This window comes from Argiope bruennichi, chromosome 7 (assembly GCF_947563725.1).
Source record: "Argiope bruennichi chromosome 7, qqArgBrue1.1, whole genome shotgun sequence".
Lineage (NCBI taxonomy): Eukaryota > Metazoa > Arthropoda > Arachnida > Araneae > Araneidae > Argiope > Argiope bruennichi.
In genome coordinates this window covers 120360023-120383906 of record NC_079157.1, presented here as the reverse complement: position 1 = coordinate 120383906, position 23884 = coordinate 120360023, and the positions used below count along the sequence as shown (strand labels likewise).

General features: G+C 32.5%; 3 protein-coding genes across 3 annotated transcripts; all 3 read left to right on the top strand.

Moving 5' to 3' along the window:
• Positions 1-6602: 6602 nt before the first annotated feature.
• On the top strand, positions 6603-7502 carry LOC129975556 (uncharacterized). Its single transcript, XM_056088618.1, has one exon. It carries the CDS (start codon positions 6603-6605, stop codon positions 7500-7502), a length of 900 nt encoding a protein of 299 aa, XP_055944593.1.
• A 112-nt stretch (positions 7503-7614) lies between these two features.
• Positions 7615-9344, top strand: LOC129975555 (uncharacterized). The gene is made up of 3 exons (XM_056088617.1): positions 7615-7691; positions 7950-9009; positions 9072-9344. The coding sequence occupies exons 1-3, from the start codon at positions 7615-7617 to the stop codon at positions 9342-9344; spliced, it is 1410 nt and encodes a 469-aa protein (XP_055944592.1).
• Positions 9345-10279: 935 nt separating this feature from the next.
• Positions 10280-11644, top strand: LOC129975554 (uncharacterized). Its single transcript, XM_056088616.1, has one exon. It carries the CDS (start codon positions 10280-10282, stop codon positions 11642-11644), a length of 1365 nt encoding a protein of 454 aa, XP_055944591.1.
• Positions 11645-23884: the final 12240 nt, after the last annotated feature.

Here is a 23884-nt window from a genome sequence, read left to right as displayed (position 1 = left end):
ATTTATATATATATGTAATGATATTTTAAACTCTTAATTTAATCCAAATTAATTTCCAAAATTTTATCTTAATTTAGCCCATCGTAATTTCATTCTAAAATATTCTCTTATTTCGTGATCCAATTCCACTTTTGGTTTAATTAATCCCTTTGTAAAAATAATGCGCCATCAGTATTAAGTATCAAATTACCCTATATATAAGATTTGCTTGTTGAAAGCTATAAGATACGCTTCTTTCAGATGTTTTAGATCTATTATTGGACCACAATTAGAATAGATACTCTGTATAAATGAATCAGTGCTATCTGAGAAATATGTTACATGGAGATGTTTGTAAACTGAGCAGAGTTTACAACTCAACTCAGCTGTAAAACTTTTTTTTTATCTAAGAATGGCAATGTTTTTTGTAACAACCAGAGAAAATAAATACCGGTAGTGCTCATGGTAGCTAGAAGATGTTTCTCGTATTATTATTATTTTCTTTTTACGATTTTAGTGTGTCTCATTCATTTGTAGAGTTGCGAGTTCATTTGAGTGAGTGCAAAAAGAATTCTGTGTATAATTTTTGACCTGCTAGTAACATTATTTGGAGTCCGCGACAGGACACGAAACTGATGGTTATCATGTTCAAAAACGTTAAAGGTTTAAAAAGGAGGATCTCATAACTTTGTTGGAAGAAAGCAATGAACCTTTACCTGTTTAAGTTGCAATTATTACTTTGAAATAAATGATTTTAAATAGTCAAGTTTATAAAAATGATCCGGAGTTTGTCCAAGAGGTTTTGTTTACGATTATCAGGGAAAGACAAGAAAACGAAAGTCGAAAGCACCAAGAAGACGAAAGAAAAATTTCATGACGAGGAAATGGAGAAGCAAAGACAACATGAGTTATAATTAGCAATAGTATCTGCTGGAGTGCGTTTAGAAGTACCAAATTACGAAACCGTTGAATCAGGTAGTGTGAAAACGAAATTCCACTTACCCAAACTTCATTAATTTTCCGGATATTTAAAGGACTGATTGCCATTTTGGAGTCAAATTGAGCATGTTCATAATGACGTAAATATTGCTCCCAAAAATAAATTTCAATATTTGATCCAAGCCACTGTTAGTGGATCGCGCGCTCGGGAAGTTGTTGTGAGTTTCCCGCTAACCGGCGCTAACTACAGCAAAGTTATTGAGTCGTTACAATCTCGCTTTGGCCGAAATGATTTACTCATTGAATTCTACGTCCGTGAACTTTTGAAATTGGTTATAGAAACACCCAACAGTCCGCAACGAATTTATGTGCACTTTATGAAAATTTGGAGGCACAAATTCGTGCATTAGAGACTCTAGGCGTTACTCATTGAATTGAACGGATAAAAGTGCCGCTTTATTACACCCATTGGTAGAGTCTTGCTTGCCAGAAGAAATATTGAGAGCATAGCAGAGGCAAAGAATTCTTGATGTGAACCGCAAATTAGACTGGCCGGCTCATTAGCATTTTTTTTTTCACCATACGTTTGGTGCAGCATAGCCATGTCTGGCTTTTGCGCCATTAAAATCCAACCAATCAACCAATCATTAGCATTTTTGAAAGCAGACGCTGAAGAACGAATTTCTTTAGCAATGCAGGGTTTTGACCTGAATAAAAGAAAGGATAAGAATCATTCTAGTAACAAAAGGTTTGAATCGAAAGAAAATAGAAATAAAGTATCAACAGCTTTCAGCTTATTCGCCAATGCATAGACCCAAAAAATCAAAAAGTCATGTTTTTTTTTGTTTTTTTTTTTGTTTTTTTTTTCCAGCAAGAATCATGCAAGTGGAGATTGCTTTTCTGCTCGAAAAATGAGTTTGATGGAAAAAAAAACTACTTTGAAAGATAAAAATTGTTGTTATGCCTACTTGAACCCTGGTCATTCAATTAGAAAATGTCAAATATTAGTAAAATGCATAATATGTGGTAAAAGACATCAATCTATAATTTGTGATCAACTTGCTAGTATAAACAAGCATGTCTAGTGATTGAAAACTCTCCAGAAAGTGAAGTTAATTTGTCAAATTTATCCAGAAGTCCAAAAGTTCTATTACAGTCACTTCAAGCCAAACTTGTTTCAGGTAATAATGAGTTGACTGTACATATACTTAGCGATTCAGGCTCACAAAATTCTTACATATTAAAAGAAGTAACCGAAAAAATGAAATATTCACCTATTCGAGAAGAAAAGTTTATCCACTCACTGTTTGGTGGAGTTAATTTTGGTGAACGCAAGCATAATTGCTATAAAATAAAATTAAGAAGTCTAAATGGAAATTTCAGATGTAATTTTGACGCTTTGGAACAGGCCAAAATTTGTGAAGATATTCAACCTGTTGGAAAAGGAGCTTGGATGAACGAGTTGGAGCATTATGGAATTGAGCTCTCTGATGTAAACGATTCTTCCAAGCCAATTCAAATACTCATTGGTGCTGACATCATGGGCAAACTGTTGACTGGTCACCGTAGAGAACTAAGTAGTGGTCTTGTTGCTTTGGAAACAAAACTAGGATGGACAGTAATGGGGAAAATTGCCTCAGAAAATCAAAAGGAAGAATACTTAGCCTTGTCTGTGACATTCTTATTTGTTAAAGGTGCTGATATTTCAGATTTGTGGAAGCTGGATTTGATTAATATCAAGGATCCCATCGAAAGAAAATCCAGAGCTCAGCAAGATTTGGAAACCAAGCGATATTTTTTAGAAACTGTCAAATTTAAAGATGGTCGTTATGAAGTATCATTACCGTAGTCTGATGATAAAGCTTCACTGCCAGATAATTTTTCATTGGCGAAACAAAGATTGGAGAACGTTACTCTAAAACTGATTTCCAGTGGACTGTATAAAAATTATGAAAAGGTTTTTCAAGATTGGTTAGCTGAAGGAATGATAGAAATAGTCCCAAAAGACGAAAGGAAGTTACCTGGACATTATTTACCTTACCATCCTATATTAAAGGAAAGTAGCACTACACCCATTCATCTAGTTTTTGATGTGTCAGCTAGAATGAAAAGTTAACCTTCTTTGAATCAATGCTTAGAGAGTGGAGACCGAATCTCATTGAAGTTATACCTGATATTCTGCTACGTTTTCGGGAAAGAAGAATTGGCATTACAGCGGACATTCGAAATGCATTTCTTCAAGGCAATGTTGAAAAAAACGACCGTGATGTTTTAAGGTTTCTATGGTGGAAAAATGAAGAACGTAAGAAATTAAAAGTTTTACATCATACAAGAGCAGTTTTTGGTGTAAAATGTAGTCCATTTCTGCTGGGAGTCGTGATAGAGCTTCATATAAATAAATGTGAATCATTTGATGCTGTTTTCAAGAATAAGCTACAAAGAAGTTTTTACGTTGATAATGTTGTGACAAGTGTTGACAGTCAAGAAGAATTAAAACATTTTATTTCCAACTCCACTGAAGTAATGAAAGAAGGTGGTTTTGATTTAAGGGGATGGGAAAATTCGGAAGAAAACTCAAAAGAATCAGTAAAATCCGAAACTCCTATACTAGGGTTAGTATGGAATCGCCAGAAGGACATTTTGAGAGTCAACATGAACTGGTTGAATGAAATAAATTTAGTGAAATTCACGAAAATAAAATCTTGCCATTTATACGCAAAATATATGATCCCATTGGTTACACGTCTCCAGTTTCTAATCCTCCCAAATTGATTTTACAAGAAGCTTGGAAACTGGAAATAGGTTGGGATGAAGACATATTAGACGATAGACTAAAGCAGCAGCTTTCACAGTGATTTCATGAACTTCATTTGTTGGAGCAGATACATATTCCCAGATGGATCCACTATGATTTTACCAATATAAAGGGATGCACTTTTCATTGTTTTTGTGACGCTAGCAAAGACGCATATACCACTGTCATATTCCTACAGGTTGAACAAGGAGAAAATGTAGAATTAAGACTAGTTGTTGCAAAATTCCACGTAACACCTCTCAGAGGCGGTGGCGGAACAATTCCCCGAAAAGAACTATTGGCTGCTTTGGTGGGAGCTGGCTGACTGAATCGGTTAAAGAAGCTCTACGTTGGAAAGACATGAGATGTTTCTACTGGAGTGACTCGACAACGGTAATTGCCTGGATTTCAAGAAAAGAAAACTGGTCTGTATTCGTCAGGAACCGTGTACAAGAAATAAGAAAACCAAGCATCTTCATGCACCATGTACCTAGAGAAATGAATCCAAGCATCCTTCAAGAGAATGCAATGCCAAGCAACTGGTTTCTCTTGCTTGGTGGGAAGGTCCCAAATGGTTAAAAGTCTCTTTCGAGCATGTCCTGAGCTCTCCAACTCTGGAATTTAAAGAAGAAGAAATTGAATTGGAAAAACTGAAAACTGTTGAAATTCTGACAGATATGGAAAAGACTTCTTCTGATGACTGGTGTTATAAATATTTTTCCAGTTATCAAAGTATAGTTCACATGATTGATTGGATTCTTCTTTTTAAGAATAATTGCATTAACCCCAAGTCAACTACTCAAGGGGAATTATCTAAAATGGAATTTGAAGAAGCTGAAGTATGTATAATACGGATGATCCAAAGAGAATCTTTTCCTACCAAAAATGATGATAGATTGAAATTTCTTGGAACTTTTCGTGACGAAAGAGATATACTAAGGTTGAAAACTAAAATTACATATATGAAAGACGAAGATTATTTTCTGAAGCCTGCAATCCTTCCATCGAAAAATGAAGTAGTGAGACGACTCATCGCCTACACCCATGAAAGGAATTGTCATGCCGGAATTCAGATACTTTAAAATTTGCTTAGAGAGGAGCATCGGATTTTGCAGGAGAGAAAAATCTGTGAAAAAGAAAATCCTTTCCAAGTGTGTGCCTTGCAAGCGGTTCAAATCTAAACCAGTTGAAGTTCCTTTTGCTCCGCTGCCTAGTGATAGAGTTACACTGTCAAAGGTCTTCGAAGTGTCAGGTGTAGATTATGCTGGTCCTCTCTATTTGAAGTCAAATGGTAAGGCATGAATTGTTGTATTTACTTGTGCCGTCTATCGAGCAGTCCATTTTGAATTGGTTCAATCACTTACTACTGATGCTTATATTCAAGCCCTCAGACGATTCATTGCCAGAAGAGTCAGAATTTCCGTTCGATATTCGGATAACGGCATGAACATTGTGGGAACCAGCAGTGCTTTAAAAGCATTGGATTGGAAAAAAATAGCAGTGTACTAAACCGCTCAGAAAATTACTTGGAAATTTATTCCTCTCACAGCAGCGTGGTAGAATGGATTTTGGGAGTGTATCGTAAGAATGCTTAAACTTATCTTCAAGAGCATACAAATCCAATGATCTTCCTTGACAAAACGTGTAAAATACTTGCAGAAATTACGTGAACATCTCAGGCAACGATTCAAAAATGAGTATCTTGCTCTTTTAGTCCACAGAGGAATAAGAAGGAATGATATTTTGAATGTTGGTGACGTTGCCATTGGGCATGACAATGTCAAACGCATCGATTAACCAATTGGAATTATCGCAGAGGATTTTCCTGAAAAAGGATGGTGTTGCAACGGGAAACGAACAAAGTTGATTTTTTTCGTAGTTTCCTGTAATTCCTTTTATATATATATATATAATATATGATGCATCTGTTCATTTCCGGTCTGGTGGCGCCAGAAAGGATTATTATTTATATTGGGTTTTTTTGTAATTTACTAGTTGTCGGTTAGAACTCCTAACGGAGTGCTTGTATTTTAATAATCTGCATTAAAAATGTTAAAGAAAACGTCCTCACTGCTTTTGTCATATGGTCAGTAGAAAAGTTATTGGATATTTTTAGTGTAGGCAAGCTCTATCCCGGACACTTTGGTTCGAACTTTGTTCAGCAGAAAGGTATGTGGATTCTTTTTTGTTGATCAGTAGTAATTAAAGAACATCAAATCCGCAATATGGCATCCCTGCCGGGATTAGAGCTTGATAAGTTTTTGACAGAATTTTATGAATAAGCATTTGAAAATCGAAACTTCGATTTATTGGAACATTTTCGAACATGTTTAGAACTTTATTTAGATTTGAAAATTAGAACATTTTAGAACTTTATTTAGATTTGAAAATTAGAACATTTTAGAACTCAAGAACAATTTCGGTTTCAATTTTGAAAAATTAGAACTTTTTCTAACCAACTGAATTTGGTGTTTAGAAAATTAGATTTCCTTTTAGAATTACTTGCAATTTGAAGCAATAAATGAAACTTTTGAAATATTTATGAATGGTTGGATTTCTGACACTAGCATCAGGAATATTTTTAGAAACGAAACTGAATTTTTATGAAACTTGAATTTAGAATTTTAGAATATTTGAATTTTTATGAAACTTGAATTTAGAATATTTGAATTTTTATGAAATTTGAATTTAGGAGTTTTGAATATTTGAAATCTTGTGAATTTATACTTTTGTATATTTATAGAAACTGAATTTGAATGTGCTTTCTATTTGAAAGTTTGAATATTTGTTTTTGAAATTGAAATGTGTAAAAATTGAAGTATTGTGGGGAATAATTTATTATTGAAATTGAATGCTTAGATTAGTAAAGAGTATTTTTTGAATATTTAAAATGTCGGAACAACAGCAATTTGATTTGTTAAAACGAAAACGGAAGTCTTTACGCACCGCGGTAACGAAAGCTGTAAACGATATAGAAACTGAATTGGCTAATGAACAATTAAATTCTGAAAAGTTAGAGGAATTTTCGGAAATTCTTAATTGTAAATTCGAACAATTATCTATAGTTGATCAACAACTTGAGCCTCTTTTTAATACAGATAATTTTGAGGAAGAATTTGAAACGGCACAAGAATATAGAGATAAAGTTTTACTTTGTCTGTTCCGCACTAAAAAGAAAATTAATCATGTTGCTAAGTTAAACTTGGATAATTCGTCATTAGTAGAAAACACGGCTCCGACTATTCCAACAGAAAACTTTCTTCCCCAGAATGTTGAAAGTATCAAAATTAAAATCCCCAAATATCATATAGCCAGATTTTTTGGCGATGATGCCTCTAAGTGGCTGACATTTTGGAACAGCTTTGAAACGGCTGTACATAACAATGATTCATTAAATAAAGTCGACAAATTTAATTATTTAAAGGCTCATCTTGGAGGATCTGCATTAAATACCGTAGAAGGATTTCCTATTTCAGCAGCTGCGTACGATGAAGCAGTTCAATTATTGAAAGAACGATTTGCCAGTACTGAAGTATTGGTTCAAACCCGTATGAATAAAATATTATCTTTACCACCATTAAAAGATTCTAACGACATTCGGTCCTTCCGACAATTTGCTTATAACTGTAATGTTCAATTGAGAAGTTTGGAGTCTTCAGGTATTTCAACCTCACAATATGGAAGTATCTTGTGTCCAATAATCATGAAACTTATTCCGGCTGATTTACTTTTAGAATACAATAAATCAGAAAAACAAAAGTCAGGTTCTAAAATTGAGGAACTTCATTGATCCTTCCTGATTGAATTGAGGATCCTTCATTACTCATACCTTAGCTGCCAGAGAGAAAACGCAGTCTATTAACAAAACAAATAAATCGTGTATTGAATTGCGTAAACGACATATGGAGTTTAAATCCCAGGATCGCGAAAATAAAAGAATAAATCAAAAAGGTATCTCTACTGCTACTGCTAATGAACTGTTAGTGACTCCACTCAATGAAAATAGAAACAAAACGAAGAATAGCTGCGTCTTTTGTGAATCGAGGACTCCTACTACGAATAGCTGTGGACGTGCGATGACAGATCTTTCTCTACAGGAAAGAAAGAATATTTTATTGCGAAAGGGTTGCTGTTTTAATTGCCTTAAAATAGATCGGCATCTTAGTAGGAATTGTCCCATAAATAAAACGAAATGTGAATTTTGTTCAGGATTACATCACAAATTTGTATGTTTTAGGCAGCAACACATAGAAAGAAAAAATCTGGTTCAGACTGAGTCGACAGATCTAGGTAATCAGAGTGGGGAGAAAGGTTTCACAGCAGTAAATACAAAATTGGGATGGACTGTTATGGAAAAATCGAACTCTAAATCCACTTTTGAATCCAAAAATTCATTACTGGTGCATTCCTTGCTTACAAATCAGACAAAAATTTCGGACCTATGGGAATTAGATTCTTTGGGAATTAAGGACCCAAGTGAAAAGAAAACGAAACTTGAGTTGCAAGATCTTACTTTAAAACATTTTGAGAATACGGTCTCGCAAAATGAAGATGGTAGATATTATGTATGCATTCCTTGGATCGATGGACATGATAAACTTAGTGATAATTTTCAACTAGCCGAAAGAAGGTTGAAAAATACTGTAAGATCTCTAAAAGGTAATGGTAGACTATTAGATTATGAGCAAGTGTTTTTTGAATGGGAAAATGAGGGGATTATTGAAAGGGTTAATGAAAATGATCATGACAAAAATAAGAAAATTCATTACCCACCACACAGACCTGTGTTCAAAGAAAACTCTACAACCAAAATCCGCCCTGTATTTGATGGGTCCGCTCGTCATGGACACTTTTGTTCTCTGAACTCTTGCATTGAAGCAGGACCTAATTTAATTGAACTAATACCTGCAATCTTGAATAGGTTTCTTTTAAGAAAGATAGGAGTAATATCGGATATTCGTATAGCATTCTTGCAAATCGCTTTACACGAAAACGATAGGAACTTTCTACGTTTTTTGTGGTGGGAAGGTGGCGATCATGAAAAGGTTATTATTTATAGACATTGTCGAGTAGTCTTTAGAGTATCGTGCAGTCCCTTCCTGCTAGCTGCAGTATTAAACTTTCATCTAAAACGGGCACCTAAACATTTGAAAGCTGCAGCTGAAAAGCTACTAGACTCTATGTACGTTGACAATTGCGTAACGAGTGTGGAAACATTCGAAAAAGACTTGTCTTTTCAACGAGACTCTAGAGAATTGTTGGCATTAGGAAATTCGACTTATGTGGTTGGAGACATAGTAACATGCATTCACCTATTTTGGAGGAAAGCATTGATCAACATGATCTCTATTTTCCCGAGGTACAAGTTCTTGGTCTTTTGTGGAATGTGGAAAGAGATACTTTGTTCATCTCTTTTGAAGAGCCCGTTCTTGAAGAAAGACCCATTTCGAAAAGAAAAATACTTCCCATTGCTCATCGAATTTTTGACCCGATTGGAGTCACCTGCAATGTCACTCTAATTCCCAAACTGATTCTGCAAGAGTGCTGGATGATGGAAGCGTCTTGGGATTCTCCATTGCCTGAAGACATCGAGAAAAATTTGAAATTTGGCAGCGTCAACTTAAAGACTTGAAAGAATTAGAATTTTCCCGGAGGCTGTCACACCTCGATCTTAAAGACGCCAGCTTGTCACTAGAGGTCTTTTGCGACGCTTCAAAATTGGCTTACGCTACTAGCGCATTTCTTTGAGTTGAGAAAGATGGCAAGATGACCTGCCAGTTAATCTAAGCACGATCAAAGGTTGCTCCTTTGAAAGGTATTTCTATCCCAAGATTGGAACTTTTATCTTGCATGATCGGAGCAAGGTTAGCTGATACGATAAAGAGAGATTTGCATTTGGAAGATATTGAAAGCACTTTCTGGTCTGATTCAATGGATGTTCTACGCTGGATAAAAAGAGAAGGCCCATGGGCTACCTTTGTTGCTAATAAAGTGGAGGAGATAAGAAAACTATCTTCTGTGGAAAATTGGAGACATGTACCTGGTATTTCAAACCCAGCTGATCTCCCATCGAGAGGATGTACAGTGAGGACCCTCATCAAAAGTCATTGGTGGGAAGGACCTGATTGGATCAAAAGGTCGAAAGAAGATTGGCCAAAATCTGCTCATTTTCCAAATATGGAAGTGGTTCATTCAGAAAAGAAGAAGACTATCATAACCGCTTCTATTTAACAACTTGAGGAAAAGTATTATCATCGATTTTCATCGTATATTAAAACTGTCCGAATTACAGCTTGGCTTTTAAGGTTTCTTAAGAATCTGAAGAATGGGAGAAATCGAAGAACAGTAGGTCCATTGAATTATGATGAAATCAAGAAGGCTGAACGTATTTTGCTGAAACAAGTGCAGTTAGAAGCATTTTATGATGAGAACGACAAAAGGTTAAAATCTTTACAAGTTATCAAAGACTCTGAGGGAATTCTAAAAGTGAAAACCAGAATATTTTTCAGGGAAGACCATAGAGATTTTCGTCTACCCATAATTCTTCCTTCCGATCATCCTGTTATCATGACTCTCATAATGTATAAACACGAACATCATGGACATTCTGGAGTTCAGAGGCTTATGAGCCATCTTAGGGAAAATTACTGGATTTTGAAGTCAAGAAAAGCTATTAAAAAAGCTATAAAGTCCTGCATCATTTGCAATAGATTTGATGCAAAACCGGTTTCTGTTCAGGAGGGCTTATTGCCTCAAGACCGTGTGAGAGATGCTGAAACTTTCGAAATCGTAGGATTAGATCTAGCTGGACCTGTCATCCTTAAAGAAGAAAGAAAGGCTTGGATTTTGATCCTAACTTGCGCGGTTTACCGTTCAGTCCACCTCAAACTTTTAACTTCAGTATCAACTGAAAATTTCCTACTAGGTTTGAGGAGATTTATGGCACGAAGAGGTCGACCATCTGTCATCTATTCAGACAATGGTACAAATTTGAAAGGTGCTCATCGTCTACTGAAGGAAGTTGATTTCGATAAACTGAAGAATATTGAAGAACTAAGTCCTATTTCTTGGACTTTTATACCTTCAAATGCCCCCTGGTGGGGAGGGTTTTGGGAGAGACTTATCGGCCTTATGAAGCGGATTTTAAGAAGAACTTTAAGAAAGACATCTTTAAATCATGAAGAAATAAACACAGTTCTTTGTGACTGTGAAAGAGTAATGAATTCAAGACCACTTATTTATGTTTCGGAAGATGCCGAAGATTTCGAACCCCTTACTCCAGCAATGTTCCTGCACAATATTAGAGAAACCGGCGTGCCTGATTTAGACCTAATTGAAGAAAGTAAGTTTAATAAAAGATTGGCCTATCGAAACAGAATCCAAAAGGATCTAAGGAAACGTTTTCGATCGGAATACTTGGGACAATTGCGAGAAATACAAAAGGTAAAAAGAGAAACTGCTTTATGTATTGGAGACATCGTTTTGGTTGAAGATAATACCAAAAGACTAAACTGGAATTTGGGGAGAATTTTGAAACTGTTTCAAGGAAAAGACAATAGAGCTAGAGTAGCTCTAGTTAAAACCAAGTTTGCTTCTTTTCTGCGTCCTGTGCAGAAATTATATCCACTTGAAGTGAGCGAAAAGGATAAACCTGTTGAATACAATACTAATTCTCCTCTAATTTCAGGTGCTTATAGACGAGAGACTTTTCCCATCTCTTTAGATAGGAAGACTTCTCTGATAGAGCCCCCTGATGGTCTTCCACTTCCTTCTTATGAATCTGACTGTGGAACCGACATGAAGCCGATGATGGATTCTTCGCTTCTCCCTCCGAATGAAACTTCTCATCCTGTCTTACCTGACGGAACTGAACATTTGGAACCAAGACGATCCCGTTATGGACGATTGCTGAGACCTGTCCAAAGACTATGAACTTTTATTTGAGTTTATGAACAGCTTATAAACACAAAGTGGGGAGTGTTGCAACGGGAAACGAACAAAGTTGATTTTTTTTCGTAGTTTCCTGTAATTCCTTATATATATATATATATATATATATATATAATATGATGCATCTGTTCATTTCCGGTCTGGTGGCGCCAGAAAGGATTATTATTTATATTGGGTTTTTTTGTAATTTACTAGTTGTCGGTTAGAACTCCTAACGGAGTGCTTGTATTTTAATAATCTGCATTAAAAATGTTAAAGAAAACGTCCTCACTGCTTTTGTCATATGGTCAGTAGAAAAGTTATTGGATATTTTTAGTGTAGGCAAGCTCTATCCCGGACACTTTGGTTCGAACTTTGTTCAGCAGAAAGGTATGTGGATTCTTTTTTGTTGATCAGTAGTAATTAAGGAACATCAAATCCGCAATAGATGGAGTCCCTAGAGTTGCGAGATTAAAGACTTACAAAGGTGAAAGAATCCATCAATTTCAAAGGCTCTACCCTTTGGAAGTGTCTGCCAAAACTGATGTTGATGTCTTCAAGACAGCTAGAAAAGCTGATGCTGTCGTTTCGAAGGCAGCTAGACCAACTGACCTTTCTTCCGAGAACATTGATACTGTTGGAAAGCGGCACTATCCCAAAAGTAAATCAGGAAGAACCATAAAAATTCCACGTCGATAAAACTTGTGAACATTAAAATTTGAACTTTAATTTTAATTTTGGAATTTTAAATGTTATATAATGTAAGTTGCAAATTTCAGACTATAAATGTAACTTTGCAAGGTGGGAGTATATGTAAACTGAGCAGAGTTTACAACTCAACTCAGCTGTAAAACTTTGTTTTCCAGGAATGGCAATGCTTTATTTTGTAACAACAAGAGAAAATAAATACCGGTAGTGCTCATGGTAAGTAGAAGATGTTTTTCGTATTATTTTTTACGATTTTAGTGTGTCTCATTCATTTGTAGAACTGTGAGTTCATTTGAGTGAGTGCAAAAAGGCGTCCGTGTATAATTTTTGACCTACTAGTAACAATATTCAAGAATACACAATAATAAATACGAGATTTTGATTTAGAATTGAACAAGCCATTTCGATCCAGTGACTGGAATAACAAGATGCTTCAGGTGATGATATTGGAGAATGTCATGAAATATACAATTTATGCTTTTATTCAATTTTATAAATGAAATAAAAACGAAAAGCCGAAACTCTAGTATCATTTTCTAGTGCACTTATCGTTGCACTGGTGATGATTAGGGGTGAAAAGGTCATATTATGTAGCGGGCGGTATTTATCTTTATTATGCTACTGTTTCGATTGTTTGAAGGATTAGATACCATTCGGAAAAAAAGTAAAGAAAGTGCAGATTGTTACTAGGGCATTCGAGTTTGCTGATGGTACTCTAAGAGATTCTAATAGTTTTATGAGATATATATTATTCTAGCCGTCTTTGAGAATCAGCTTATTCGTAGAGATTATTGATTTATTAGACTGTTAAATGATTAATATGGTATACATTTTTCAAATTTTATCTAGTAATTTGATAAGGCTGAAAAACATGAATTTAATTGCGTCAGTCTACAAAAAATTGCACTTGCAATTAAAAAAAATGTGCATTCTACGAAATAAAAGCGAAAGTGAAAATCTTACTTCGGAGTTAATGTTCTAAAAATGCATTTTTTTTTTATCTTAATTTTATCTTTGGCAAAAGCACACGATCGAATGTTTTGATGGATGAGCTTGTATTTCAATCACAACATTAAAAGCATTGTTACAGGTTGTGTATCAAATTAAATTTTAAAAAAATATTGAAAACGGAGAAAGAAATTGTATGGAAATAAAACTGATATATCTAAATATATATATACCTTTTTGAGTTTATAAAATAATATAAAAATCATTTTTTGAGATGATAGTTTAGGAAGATATTAGTATCTATTTCCATAGGCAAGTCATAGCGATTACCTATCTGCCGATGGTTAAATTTAACTGCGCTTTCGATTCCTTACCTTCTATTTGACTCTTATTTTTAACACGATTTCTTTTGCATCTTCTTTCCTCCAAGAGAATAGAGTGTTCGGACTAAGACCAGCTCTCTTCTTCCCATTTTTAATAATATTCTGTAGTTTCTTAATTAGCTAAGTGAAATATTTAATTCTATACTGCGTAAGAATATTCGATGAAGTAGTTGGAAATGTTCGTAAGATAAATTGTTTACATTTGACTGTTGCCAATCGGTAATCTAATATATAAAAATGAATTTTTGTTTGTTCGTTATGCACTGTCGTACCATTCAATCAATTGTAATGAAATTTGGTCAACTTATTGCTTACACTTGCACGAAGGTTATATTTTAAAATTGACAAAAGACAAACTGTAAACGTCACATGTCATTCGGAGTTGATCGCAAATATATCAAACAAAATAAAATTATCATTGATGCCAATCAATATGAGTCTAATGAAATCGAAATATTTATTGCAAGCGCTGTTTTTTATTTTTTATTTCCGTTAATGAATAGTCGTCTACACAAGATATTGCCATTCAGCGTGCCCAATATTTTAGCTGCGGCGAAAGCATATTATTTAGAATTTATCTCACACATACAAAATAGAATTATTATAATCGATGCCGAACAATGTAAGTTATATATAATGGAAATTTTCCAGAGCAAACGTAATTTTTCTATTCATTTAGTGAATCAACAAACTATATTTCGATTATATCAGCATATGTTGTGTTAATAGCTTCGTCAAAAAATATGCCTCTCAAGCGTTCATCACTTAGTAGATCTACCAGCGAAGCGTATAGAAAGAAGCATATTCGAGCTTCTCAAACAAACGTGGAAGCGAGCTCTGAAGCAAAAATCAGAAGACTGACATGCGGCAAGAATTAAGGCAACTACTCTTAACGGAAAGTCGAATGGAGAAAATGGGCTCGTTCCATGCATTCCCATTATTCTCACCGACATGCCTTTTGATTTCAAACGACAGCAGTTCACCCATTCGACTTGCATTCTCCATCACCAACAACAACGCGCAAGGTCAATCCCTTCAAGTGTGCGGATTGAACCTAGAAAATCCATGTTTTTCACATGACTAGTTGGATGCTCACGTTTTGGACAGCCAAGAAATATATTTGTTTTTGCTGAAGACGAAAAAAAACCAAAAAATATTGTCTACCCTAAAGCACTTGAATAATAAAATTTTTAAAAAAGTATAATAAATATTATTTATACTTCTCTTTATAAATCAAAAGATTTCAATGAATGTATTTATTGTCGACAAGAAAATAAATATCATTCTTTCTATAATTCCTAATTAAACAAGATAGCTATTTCAAATTTCAAACGATATTTCCAAAATTATTTCATCTGCGACAGCAACGCGCCGTGTACCAGCTAATAGGTAATAAAAACGATGTCTGTGCCACATACGCTAGCGCTACTCATACATACACACACACGCACACACATGAAATTTTCCAGTGTCAATAACATCTTCACAATGAACTTATCTGCATAATTTTTCGAATAGTGAAATGGAAACATATAATAATGCTTTCAGCTGATGAAACTGCGCCAATGAATTACCGCTATGATGTAATTCTTACAAATGAAGAAAAGAGGTACTGTGTCTGTATGATAAGTTTAGGCTTCTTATCAACTTTATCTCCCTTTTAAATGTTGACATTTTCATAAGAGATACTTTTATCTAATGAACTCTTCCTCAAGAAGCAGATGTCCATATCTGTTGCCTATTAGAAAATTTAAAATAGCAAACTTAAGCTTTCTGTTGAAACTATTTTTATTACTCATTTCGGAGGAAAAAGAATAGAATAATGCAATTAAAAATTAAGTAATTTTTCCAATTCATGATCGTATATAACCAAATAAAGTGCATCGTTAATCAGATGTAACCAAAAATGTATCGCTCATGTGTTATGTAGCCTTTGCTCTTGGAAAGTATCAATAAAAATATTCTGGAAGTATCTAAAATTGCTTTTCCCCACTTACAATTTGATACTAATATTCTTTGATTTCGGGGTTTTTTGTTTTTTTTTGTTGTTGTTGTTTTTGTTTTGTTTACTGTAGATAACTTCAAATATTGTTATCGAGAATAAACAACTTTTACATTGTTTTACTTTAAAAAAAAATTAGCTATTTATTGATGTTGGTGTGATTGCCTTGTATTTTGAACCTGTTAATGTCGTTAGGGTGACTTACTTTTTATAAATCGCAATAACACAGAATCATTTACAACTCCTTATGGTGTAGACCATTGGATCTAGAGCAACTAAATTCGGCACTTAGTTACTTCTTAAGTAGTTTTTATTATTATAAAAGGGATTTTGAAAATTTTAATATGTTATAATTAATTAAAAATGGATCAAAATTTCATTTGTTTTTTAAAAAAGAAGCTCGGAGTTTATTATCATAATATTTTGCAATAATTTGAAACATAAAAAATTAACTATTCAGTGGTACCACTTCTTTTCCTAAACAATTTTTTCCCCTTGAATTTATTACGTTCTGCAATAATGAATTAAATCAGAATTTGTTGCATTGTTTTTTATTCTGGTGATGAAATTCAACCCATTTCATTGTTCCGCCGAATTTTTCACTCTTGTGTTTTTGCTAATTTTATTCTTATGATTAAAATGTTTCTTTTGAGGGGAGAGGGGGGGGAGGAGCAATTTACTTCATAGATGTGATTTTATTTTCGCTTTTCTTAACGTGATAATGTTCTTAAGCTAAAATTCTTTCTGCAGATTGAGTGTTGAAAAAATCAATACGAACAGAACTTACCGAACAAATTAATCAAGCCAGATGAAAAGTCAGGGTTATAACATTCTTATGCTGCTATGTTTCTAACTAGAAGGTGGAAATTTTAATATGTAAATATTTTTAGGCTGTTATTCCTTTCGTAAATTACATAATACATTATATAATAAAAAACAATTGTTTTACACAAACGAAGTTGTGTATTGTTTTAAACACAATATTTCATTCACTTGTAATCATTACGTCATTTTTCTGACTTGAATGATGTTTTTATAATTGTTTTAAAAATCTTTCACCTCTAATCCGGCCCAATCCGCCGTGAAATTTAATACTAATGAGCAATTTTCTTTTTGGCTGGTTTCTGTTTCAAATGCGGCGTACAGGATATAAAGCAGGTTAGCTCTAAAGATGCCCTCGCTTTGAATCTTGCATTACTCGTTTGAAAAAGAAACTGGCCTCGAAATTTCTCGTTAATATAAAACTTGCACGACCGGATTGGGCCGGTTTAGGAGGGAGAGGGTTAATATCAAAAAAAATTACTTGCATACAAATAAATGCATTTTTATAATTTCATTAGACGGATCGAAGAATGAGTATAGGAAGGAAAACAATAAATTAAAATGTAATATAATATTACTTTGGACGTGAAGCAAGCATGTAAGTAAATTATGGCAACAATCGAAAAGGCATATATTTTCTTTAAATGTTGGTGGGAACTTTCGTGTAACAAAAATCTTTATAATTATGGCAGATTTTGGTGCAACTTCATTTTTTAATGAACAAATTTGTATAGGTCTTTTTTTTTAGAAAAATAAAAAAACGCTCCCCCTCCCCTTCACAAAAAAAAAAAAGATTCAGTAGAAAATTTAGTAAATATCTACAGTTTTGATGCCAGATTTCATAGATATAATTTATAATGATAATCCTTTAAAAATGGCTATCTTGCGTGATGCAATCATTACGTTCAGATTGCACCTTTACAGATGTTTGAATTTAGAATTACTTAATTTGGTAAGAACATTTTTAGAGTATAAAATAAGCAAGTAAGAATAATTAAATTTCTGTAAGCGACATTTTATAAGTTTACAGCGATAATTTCTGAAAATATTAAAACACCAAATTATATTTTATATAGTCCCAAAAATTTTTTAAAAAATCGACTTTTCAATCATACTAATTTTATTTCCGTTTTATTCTTTCTTTAACTTTAATAAATTTTAAAAATTTATTTTAAACACAATTCGTAACATGCTTTTATTGCTACATTGAAATTCAAAATCAGTTCTATTGTTTCACCAAGATATTCACTCGCATGTGTTTGCCACAATTAAAGCTATGATAAAAATATATTGTTCTCTTTGGAATATTAACTCAAAAATAGAATTTTCGCTTTTACTTTTATTTTGTAATATACAAAGCTTTCAGTATGAACTTGCAATAACATTCCTTTCAAAAGCTGCCTTTTGAAATTGTTTGAATTAATTTTTATTTTATTTTATTTATTTACTGTAAATGTTTACATTTTGCGAATAGGTACTTTAAAAATTTTAATACATCCAGAAGGCATATCCTATGATTGTAATGCCTGTTTTTCATCTCGAGTTCAATGATAAAGATTTTAATTTACTTGATAAATTTTGTTAATTTTTATAGCACTGCGATATATAAAAGGATATGCGAAATAACTAAATAAATAAATAAAGCAAACAAGGGCAAAACAATCGGAGCAATTCTAAAACATTGATATACTGCAATGCTTCGCACTAAAGTTTCAAAAAAAGAATTTTTTTTTTAGTTGTTGTATCCCCTAACACGCGAGCAGATAGCCATAGATCCAGAAATTATGTGTCGGATTCATGGAGATTGAGAAATTTGGAAAGAAGCTGAAATTTATCAAAAACCTCAAGGTCGGATTTTTTTGACAATTACAAATATTTTTTTATTTAGATCTTCCTTGGAAGAAAAGTAAAACTACATTCATTAGGAAGTGCAGTAGAGCCAACCTTTTTCTGAAATATTGTATCTAAAAATTTAAAGTGTTTAAACATTTTTAATTTTTTTTAAAAAAATCGCGGGAATGATTACTCTAAAATTTTCTTGCAAATTCCCTAACAAAAGTATAATTACCCCATATAAAAATTTTGGATATGAAGCAATGTCGCAAACGCCAAGGGTACTCAGATTTTTATTTTCAATGTCCCATACCTGAGAGTTTTGTCTTTCATGATATAGGGGAAAAAATCTGAATATCCATTTTGATCGTCTTTTTTTCCCCCCTGACTCATTGGGAATTTGAGACAGAGTTACAATTTTAATCATCAGATCTTATTTTAAATTTTACATATCTAAGTCATCGCATTTTTATTTTATATTGCTTACATGAGCCAGAATATACAGAACAAAAGACGATCAACCCTTTGACTAATTAAGTCCAAAATTAGATTAAAATTTACACATTAGATGTTAAAGCTATATATTCAATTTCATTAATCTAAATCATTGCATTTTTACTTTCTCGTATGCGTAATCCAGAGGAAGTATAGAAATCATCAAAAAATTCGAGCTCGAGATTTTGACGAATCTACAGATTTTAGACCTCCCTGAGTTCCAGAAACACATTTTTGGAAAATGTCCGTTTGTTTGCCTTACGATGACAAAGACGATTAAAAAACGCTATGATTTGGACGGATGAACTTTAGCATAAGGCCTTTGCGCTAAATTTGAAGATTTCTATCAAATTTTGAGAAAAGTCTTCTCAGAGGAAGTCTGTCTGTCCGGCTGTTCGAATATAAACTAACACGATAACTATACAAAACGAAGAGAGCTAGACAGATAAAATTCGATACAAAAACTTAACATCTATAGTCTAAACACTTTTCAAATTTTGAGCCAAATCCAACAAGGGATTGACCGTCTGTCGGTCTGTACTTTCAGAAACATATAAACGTGATAACTCAAAGACGTGATGACTTAAATATATCAAATTTGGTATGGGATTTTGTGATTACAATTGTAGTTCCATATAAAGTGTAGTTTTGTGTCAAATATTTGTTTCAATCTGTTGGAAAGTATATCTAAAACATAAATTCAATTTTCGAATACCATTAAAAGCAAGCGAGGATTAATCGCCAAATAATTCGCCAAGAATAACACAATAGATTCAGTAAAAATACTATATTTATGCCAAAGATTAATATTTCGTAACTATTGTACGCAAGTGCCATGCAAGGTATTCTGTGGGATAAAACCTTTAATGGAGAGTATGCGAGACAGTTTTGGGGAGACTATTCTCATTGGTTGAGTTATTGTTTTTACACAAATCAATCCTTTGGTCTATCTGGTGCAAAATTTGATAAGAATTTATACTTTATTTGCTAAATCATTTTTAAAAATGTATTTCAGTTTTTTTTTTTTTTTTTTTTTTTTTGTAGATATCGTGTTTACTTGATTTGGAAGCCAAACTTCTGAATGGATTTTATCCAAAATTTGATACAGTTCTATAAATTTATGGCAAGACCACATACCAAATTTCATTTGCCTTGCCCCAGGTGTTTTTCAGTTATTGCGTTTACAGACAGACATAATTCCAAAAATGTGTTTCATGGATTCATAAGAAATTTTAAACATAAAGATTGGTCAAAATCTCGAGTTCGAATTTTTTTTTGTTATTACAATACTTTATTTTTTTTTATACTTCATATAGTAGAGAGAAAAAATTAACCCAAAGCGTTGAGAAACGCAGTGACATAAATTACGAAAAAGTTTAACGTAACGTAACGTTTTATTATGACAATACTTTCTTTTTTTATACTTCATATAGAAGAAAAAAATTAACCCTAAGCGTTGAAAAGTGCAGTGACATAACATAAAAACTCAACGTAACGTAACGTTTTATTACAATACTTTTTTTTTGTACTTCATGTAGCAGAAAAAATTAACTCAAAACATTGAGAAGCGCAGTGACATAACGTAAAAGATTTCGCATACGCAACAACGAAAATTACTCAATGCACTCCCATATCGAAATCGTAGACATTTTTTCTTGTTCAGTAAGTTGTACACAAAGATGTAGTGATAAGACTGCGTATACAGATATGATAATGTGTTCATTTAGGAGTCCATATTCTCTGAATAATGGATATGAAGAAAACAGTTTTATTGAGAGAAATATTTATCTCAGTCAGCATTTCAATTGTGAATTAGTTGAACTGGAACGATAGATAAAATAATGTCCTCGATGTTTTTGTTTCCGGTCTTTAGAGTTCTTTAGCCCATTTTGAAGTAATGAAGATTATGATTAGCTAGCTGACAAGAAAAACTGCTTCCAAAACATCAAAAATGAATGGTTATCTTAATCTGGTAAATTTTATTTAATAATTGATGCTACATAGTAATGCAATAAATATTTTTTTACCAGACTTAACATGTAAGACATGTTAAGACTTACTTAACATGTTAAGTAAGTCTTAACATGTAACAGACTTACTTAACATGTAAGTTTTTAAACAAATGAATAAATATAGTTTCATAATCTGCGAAATTCCATTACAATATAAAATTAACAATATTTGACAGATAATCAAAAACATGGTAGCGAATATGCCCTATGAAAAATAATCATTTCTTCTATTTAACGGTTTCTTATCACATCACATCAGAGATGCTGAAAGAGTACGAGATGAGTTATCGTATCGTCTTGATACCGTTCGAATTTTTAGAAGTGCTTATAATGAACACTTATAATTGTGTTAAATTTCAATTCTCGACTGTTATTCGTAAATTCTGATGAACATTTTTTTTTTGGGGGGGGGGAGTAAGTTGGGATGTTTGTTTCAAATTTCTCTGAATTTTTATCATTGGATTTACAATAGCAAACAGCGGGAATGTTCGCTTTCTCGTATGCTAGCAACATATTTGTGCTTCATATAATAGAGAAGGAAACTGAGAATGAATTTTAGGTACCTTCCTTTCCATTAAACGAGTTCAAAATTTCATCTAAAATAATTTTATTAAGAACGCATGCCAAATTCCATTTGTCTATGACGCTGCGCTTTCGAGTTTTCACATTGACATACACGTAAATACACAGAAAATAGACGATACGAACTTTCACAGAGCGGGTGTAGAATTCGATACCTTTTCACAATTCTAAAAATTAATTGATATTACTAATTTCATCTCTTTACTTATTGTTTGGCAACGAATTCTAAAACTCTCCGCCCTTTTTCGCATGCATTAGGACAGGTTTAATTCTAATGATTAATTGATATTACTAATTTCATCTTTTGTTATTGTTATGATGGGTTTAATTCGTCAAAATAAGGATGAGAGGAAAGATGAAAGGAGATGTCACTAAAGTAAACTCAGATTACTCGTGGACTTACGAGGTGTAAACATTGCAAATAATTCGCAATACTGTAAGAAAAAGATACTAATTCACAATAAAATATTTCAGAGAAATTTTTATTAAGTGCAAGGGGCAGAAAAGTTAAATTACGAAGAATAAATGAAAGACTTTTGTTCTTAAAATTTGGTGATTCACTTTTTTTTCAAAATAATATTGATTTTTTTTATGTTAAAAAACTTTTTTTTAATGTTAAAATGCTTCTTTTTTATATGTTATTGAATTTCTGACAATATTTTGAAATTGACTACGGTGGATAATCGATAATTTACTTTATTTCAAACATTTTACTTTTATTTAAGGAGTTGCTGTAAATATAGAACGTCTTCAACATATTATAAATATTATTTTTAAAATATATGATATTTTTAAACATATAATTTAATATTTAAAAAAAATATTAATTATTATTTTTTATTTAAAAGTATTATTATTTTAAATATATTACATGAAATAATTAGCAAAGTTTAAACCAGCACTTGAACTAGCCATATAAGCAATCAATACACAATTCTGAATTAAAATAAAATAATGCCATCAGAAACAACACTCACACACACATGTGAAAAAAATTGAGCCAAAATGTGTCTTATGGGGGGGGAGAGATCAAAGGGGAAGGAATAACGAAGTATTCCGGAAATGTACTCATCCTTCCTCGTCTCACCCCTTAGTGAGATAATTGTCGAAAAGTGGTAGTTTCAAGATACTGAAGCGAACACTAGTTGCGGTTATAAGTATATGGATGGTTAAACAGCGATATTTCTCCCGAAATTTGATAAAAATCCACAATTTTTTATAAACAAATTCAATTTTTGTAGTTTATTGCGCTTTTAAATTATTGCGTTTAAGGGTTGACGGATAGGACATTATTCCAAAAATGTTTAGGAAAGTCTGAAACGTAGACCATGATATTCATCAAAATCTTTAAAGTCTAACATTTTGACGATTGCAACACTTCCTCTGTTCACATTTAATAATCACATTTAGTTTAGTTTATATTCTAAATTCAAATTTAGAATATAAACTTTATCATACTAGAATTATTATGGTCCAGTATCCTTTTATGAAAAAGTAGATACTTCAAATTTTTATATTTTTAGTAATTTCAACACTTTTATGTATTCTAACAAGTAAGATGCTACAATTTTTGTATGTCAACAAATGTTACTAATGAGTTTATTTAAAAGCGCCAGAATCCATCCAGAATATTAGGATGAAAATAACAGGTATTTATAGAATATTAATGAATCCCCCACAAGGCAATTATTCGCAAATTTTTGGTAAAAAAAGAAAAAAACTGTATATTTAATTATTTACAGTATTTGTCTAATTTAGTAATATATGACTTCATTACTACTAAAACTGAAAATGAATCCAAAAGTTTGTTATTTTAATGACTTACGAATAATTTCGTACAAATATGAAAATCATACAAATCAAATAATTTCGACGAAATCTTGGAAATAATTCCACAGTGTGAATTAGAAAAGGCATTCAATTTATCATTCAATCGTTGCAACTATTGCAACCAGAGAGAAAAAAAAATCTTGTTTCTATTTCATTTAATGAATACAATCTTAAAAATTCTTTGACCAATAATTCATTTCATGCAATGGTTGGTTCAATATTTGACGTTATTTTTCTTTAAATTCATTCATTAAATTAAATCCATTTTTACTGTACTACAGAAAGATATTTCACGCTATAAAATCTTTAAAATATCAGCCAATCCATTTTAATCAATTCATTGAGTTTGTTCTGTACTGATTCATAATCATGATACACAAAAAACATTTTACATATTTTTATTGCAAACAAAAGCTGCAGCATAATAATTATTCAATACACCATTCAAATGCATCACATTAAAAAGTTCAATGCACAGATGAGCTGCAATAGATTTTAATAAATGCAAAGTCAATAAACAATGAAAACAAAAACATCAAATCTAAAATAACATAAATCTATAATACAAAAAATGTCTTGTGTATTAAGTAGCTAAAGACAGGTAATTTTATATAGAAATATTTAAAAA